This window comes from Macaca fascicularis, chromosome 17, assembly GCF_037993035.2.
Source record: "Macaca fascicularis isolate 582-1 chromosome 17, T2T-MFA8v1.1".
Classification (NCBI taxonomy): domain Eukaryota; kingdom Metazoa; phylum Chordata; class Mammalia; order Primates; family Cercopithecidae; genus Macaca; species Macaca fascicularis.
The window spans coordinates 101,500,478-101,506,195 of record NC_088391.1 but is presented as its reverse complement, the minus strand read 5'-3'; the positions used below and the strand labels follow the sequence as shown (position 1 = coordinate 101,506,195).

The 5,718-nt window shown below is 50.9% G+C and overlaps 1 protein-coding gene across 1 annotated transcript; it reads right to left on the bottom strand.

Moving 5' to 3' along the window:
• Positions 1-936: 936 nt before the first annotated feature.
• Positions 937-5,718, bottom strand: LOC135968153 (uncharacterized). Its single transcript, XM_065533482.2, has 3 exons — positions 4,474-5,718; positions 1,913-2,865; positions 937-1,107 (listed from the first exon to the last, which is right to left on the bottom strand). The coding sequence occupies exons 1-3, from the start codon at positions 5,585-5,587 to the stop codon at positions 1,048-1,050; spliced, it is 2,127 nt and encodes a 708-aa protein (XP_065389554.1). The 5' UTR covers positions 5,588-5,718; the 3' UTR covers positions 937-1,047.

The window sequence follows — 5,718 nt, the reverse complement described above, 5'->3', positions numbered from 1 at the left end:
ACTCTGGTGCCACCAATAATTTTTACAATTATATTCAGTTTGATCATATTCAAAACAGATCATGGGTATTGCTGGTTGGGCAATCTGGAACCTAGTGAAATTGAGGTAAACTATAGTATTACACCCTGAGGGGGGGCAGTCTGCGCTAGCTAGCAGTTTACCCGCTTGGGGGGTTTCCCCGGGGTGAGTTTTGTTCTCATAGAGCCAGAACCTCCAGACATAGGGATTAGATGGCGCAGCAGTGAGGAGAGTCAGATGCATAAGGCATAAAAGCATAGGTAAGCTAGACATGGTTACGGCTATGGGGATGACGGCGCAGGGTTAGCTTTAAGGGATTGTTCTTAGCTTTGTCTACAGTCCATGTAACCGGTGCTCCAGACGGCTCGAGAAGGTCGGATGTTGGGCCCACTGGTTTGACGTGTGTGTAGTGGATCCATGAAGCGATGCCTTCTACTTTGAGAGCGGTGGGAGTAGTCAGGAGTACTTGCAGTGGTCCTTTCCACCTGGGTTGAAGAGTTTCTTGCCGGTGGCGCTTGACTAGGACCCAGTCTCCCGGCTGGAACGGATGAGGCGTCGGCGGAGGTCCTGCCTCGTATAGTTCTCGTAGTCTGGGCCAAATTTCCTGGTGAATTTTCTGTAAGGCTTGTAAGGAGAACAGGAGCTCAGAGACATTTTCAGTTTCAGGTTTGAGTAAGTCATCTTTTAGACTGGGGACCAGGGGTGGGGGTCTGCCATACATGATTTCATATGGTGTGAGGCCTAGTCTGTAAGGGGTATTTTGGGCCCTGAACAGAGCGTAGGGGAGAAGTACTACCCAATTAGCGCCAGTCTCCATGGTCAATTTAGTTAAGGTCTCCTTCAGAGTCCGATTCATCCTTTCTACCTGTCCTGAGCTTTGGGGCCTATAAGCACAATATAATTTCCAATTTTCCCCCAGAATGGAAGCCAAATCCTGACTTACCTTAGCAATGAAGGCTGGTCCATTGTCTGACCCTATTTGGACGGGAAAGCCATACCTGGGGAGGATTTCTTCCAAAATTTTCTTTGCTACAACCTGAGCAGTTTCTCTCTTAGTTGGGAACGCTTCTGTCCATCCTGAAAAAGTATCTACAAAGACAAGTAAGTACTGATACCTATATTTTCCAGGCTTTATCTCAGTAAAGTCTATTTCCCAATAGATACCAGGCCTAGTTCCTCTACACCTAATTCCTGCGGTGGTCTGGGTTTGGGGGCAAGCGTTGTTTAGTTGGCAGGCTTTGCAATTTGTTGTGACATCGCTGGCCAGTTCAGCTATGCGCCTGATTCTAAACTTGGCGTGCCTGATTAAGTCCATCATTCGCCGGGCACCCAGGTGGGTTGTCCGGTGGATGTGTTCCAACACCTGCCGTCCTAATTTTTCTGGTAGGATGGTTTGGTCATTTATATCAGTCCACCACCCATTATTAACCTGTTTTAGGGGAAGCGTGTTCATCCATTCGCGATCCTGTTCGGTATAGTCGGGAAAACATGGCAAATTTCGCGGGCCAGGATCGGGGAGCTGGAGCGCGAGGAGCTGACTGGGAGCTTTTGCTATGCTCCTTGCGGTTTGGTTGGCTAAGAAGTTGCCTCGAGCAATTGGCGTAGTTGGTTTCTGATGCCCAGGGCAATGTACGATAGCCAATTTCTTTGGTTTCCACAAAGCAGTTAACAGAGCTAGGATCTCTTGCTTGTTTTTTATTTCTTTGCCTTCGGCTGTTAATAGTCCCCTTTCTCTGTAGATGGCCCCATGTATGTGCGCAGTAGCGAAAGCATAGCGGCTATCCGTGTATACTGTTAGTTTTTTCTCTGCCCCTAGGGTGAGGGCCTGTGTAAGGGCTATCAGTTCGGCTCTTTGGGCTGATGTCCCTGGAGGCAAGGGTTCCGCCCAGATTACCTCAGTCTCTGACGTTACAGCCGCTCCTGCATACCGCTGGCCTTGGTGGACATAGCTGCTGCCATCAGTGAACCAGGTGAGTTCTGTGTCGGGGAGCGGACGATCTTGCAGGTCCTCCCGCACCCTATGCACCTGAGCCAGTATCTCAGTGCACTCATGGGACGGGGCGTCCAAGTCTGGATTTGGCAGCAGTGAAGCAGGGTTTAAAGAGGTTGGGGGCAGAAAAGTTATTCTGAGGGGGTTTAACAGCAGTCCTTGATAGTGGGTGAGCCGGGCGTTACTCATCCATCGGTCCGGCGGCTGCGGGAGGACGCCTTCAATGGCATGCGGGGTTATAACGCGTAACTCTTGCCCCATGATAAGTTTATCAGCGTCTCGGACCATTAGGGCGGTCGCCGCGATTATCCGGAGGCAGGGTGGCCAGCCAGCAGCCACTGAATCTAATTTTTTTGACAAATAGGCAACTGGCCTCTGCCAGGGGCCTAGGTACTGTGTTAACACGGCTTTTGCAACACCCTTACTTTCATCCACGTATAAGTGGAAGGGCTTGGAGACATCAGGGAGCCCCAGCGCGGGGGCTGATAACAAGGCAGTTTTGATTTGCTGAAAGGCCAGCTCAGCCTCTTCCGTCCAATTGAAGGGCTGCCGTTCCTTTGTTGCCTGGTATAGGGGCTTGGCTAACTCAGCAAATCCGGGTATCCATAACTTACAGAACCCTGCCGACCCCAGGAATTCTCTCACTTGCCGTGTTGACTGGGATCTAGGGATGCGTAGGACTGTTTCCTTTCGGGCTTTGGTTAGCCAGCGTTGCCCCCCTTTTAATAGGTACCCCAGATAAGTTACCTCCGACTTGCAGATCTGAGCCTTTGTTGCTGAGGCTCGGTAGCCTAGTTCCCCCAGAGTCTTCAGGAGGTCCTCAGTCCCTTGAACACAAGTTTCCGGGGACCTGGCCGCTATTAAGAGATCATCAACATATTGCAAAAGAGTTATTTCAGGGTGTTGCCGCCGGTACTCACCCAGATCTTCATGAAGGGCTTCACTGAACAGGGTTGGCGAGTTCTTGAACCCTTGTGGCAGTCTGGTCCATGTTAGCTGACCGTTGATGCCCCTCTCAGGATCCATCCATTGAAATGCAAAGAGTTCTTGACTTTTGGGAGCCAGAGGAAGGCTGAAGAAAGCGTCTTTTAGATCAAGAACGGTATACCACTGTTTTTTGGGATGTAAGGCACTCAGAAGGGTGTATGGATTGGGCACAGTGGGATGTATGTCCATGACCCTTTTATTAACTTCTCTTAAATCCTGTACTGGCCTGTAGTCCGTACTGTTGGGTTTACGAACAGGTAATAGTGGAGTATTCCAGGATGAGTGGCAAGCCCGTAGGACTCCCTGGTCTAGGAGTCGGCGGATATGGGGCGTAATTCCTTCTCTTGCCTCCAGGGGCATAGGATATTGCCGAACCCAAACCGGGTCCGTCCCTGGCTTAACTTCCACAAATATGGCAGGTCGATGTTTAGCTAGCCCTAAGCCCCCAGTTTCTGCCCACGCTTCAGGGAAACGCTGGAGCCAAGAGTCAATTCCCTAATCGGGGGGCTTTTGCTCTTGATGGAGTCGGTACTCATCTTCTAAGGTGACAGTCAGGATAGATATTGGCCTGTTTTGGGAATCAGTTATCTTGGGCCCTTCTGGCTCAAAGTGGATTTGGGCCCCCATCTTTGTCAGCAAGTCCCTCCCTAGTAGAGGGCAGGGGCTCTCTGGGATGACTAGGAAGGAATGGGAGACTTTTCCCGTTCCTAAGTCTACAGTCCTCTGGGTTGTCCAGGGGTATTTTTTGATGCCTGTGGCCCCGTGCACCCAGGATGTTTTCTTAGACATTTTTCCAATTGGTTTGGTTAGGACTGAGCGTTCCGCCCCAGTATCGACCAAGAAGCGAACTGGGGACCCCTCCACTTGCAAAGTTACCCTGGGTTCGGGGAGGGGGTCCGAACCCCGTCCTCCCTAGTCAGAGTCCTGGGTAACGAGTACGGAGGTAGGGTTAGCTGGTCTCCGTTTCTTTGGGCAGTCTTTAATCCAGTGGCCACATTCCTTGCAATAAGCACACTGATCTTTTTCTAATCCTTGCCTAGGGCCTTGCTTTTTCTGCTTTCTGTTTTGGCCATTTCCTGCCTGGGGGAAAGCTGCTACTAAGACTTTGGTCATTTCTTTGGTTGCCTTGAACTGTTTTTCTTCTGGAGTATCCCTATTATTATAAACTCGCTGGGCCATCTGAAGGAGGTCCTGAATCTGCTTTCCTTCTAAACCTTCTAATTTCTGGAGTTTTCTTTTAATATCTGGTGTTGCCTGGTTTACAAAGGACATTACTACCGCTGCCTGATTTTCCGGTGCTTCCGGGTCCATAGGGGTAAACTGTCTGAAGGCTTCCATTAATCTCTCTAAATACACAGCGGGGCTTTCTGTCTTACCTTGTAACACAGAATATACTTTAGCCAAATTGGTGGGCTTGCGAGCTGCAGCCCGGAGACCCGCCATTAGAGTCTGGCGATAAATGAGCAGTCGTCCCCTACCTTCTGCCGTGTTGTAGTCCCATCTGGGCCGGGTCAAAGGGAAAGCCGCATTAATGAGGTCAGGATTTGCAGTTGGCTGGCCGTCATCTCCTGGAACCAGTTTTCTGGCCTCAACTTGGATTCTTTCCCGCTCCTCCATTGTGAACAGGATTCGGAGGAGCTGTTGACAGTCATCCCAGGTCGGCTGGTGAGTAAACATGACACTGTCTAACAACGAGGTTAGATCTTTGGGATTATCTGAGAACCGAGCATTTTGGGACTTCCAATTGTATAAATCACTGGTGGAAAAAGGCCAATACATGAGACGGGAGAGCCCGGTATCATCGAGCGATCCTATTTCTCTGAGAGGCAGGGCTACAGTGGAGTCAGGGAGTCGGGAAGCTTGGTCCCGCTGTACGCGGCCTCGTGTTCGGCCGGCCGGCCCCCCCAGGTTACTTTCGCTCTCGGCTGCTTCCGCTTCTTGGTTTCCCTCTACGGAAGCACCACCCTGGGGGACTGGGTCCTGCGGGATAAGGTGCGGATATGGTGGGGGAAATGTGGGTTCTAACGTTAGGGGGTCCTGGCTGTCCGGCAGCACAGGGGCCGAGGGAGCAGAGGGAGTCTTTTGTCTTGTAGGTCGCGTTACTAGGACTTTGCAGGGCTCAGGGATGAATGGAGTTATCCAGGGTGGTGGGTTTTCCACAAGATCCTGCCACACTAGAATATAAGGGATTTGATCAGGATGTCCTGACTGCCCTGGCAGGAAAATCTTAGTTTTTACCTTAGTAATAATAGAGAGACAGAAAGTTCCTTCGGAGGGCCACCCTACGCCGAAAGAGGGCCACTCCGAACGGCAGAAAGTAACTAGCTTTCCCTTCTTTAGTTCTACGCTTAAGTTACACCCCCGAGCCTTCACATCCTTAAAATTGGTAACAAGGAGTGAGAGCGGCGTGCTCTGGTTGTTGCCCATCTTTGGACTGCTCCTACAAAGAGAGGGGGGACGAAAATGAGTGTGAAGCAGAGGGGAGTATCCGACAGGTCCGGTCTTGGAAGGGGAAGAAAAGGTTTTATGTTTCGTTTTGGGCTTACACTTAACACTTAACAATAACGGACAGACAGTAATAACGATGAGCATTCGCGAGCGCGTGTCGGACTTCCGACCTGAGTCAGACGGGGCAACCAAGGATGGAGGCCCCCAGATGGGCACTGGGGAACGTCTCCCACCAGTCCCGAGTGGCTGTCTTCTAGCGCATCCGCCAAGACCGT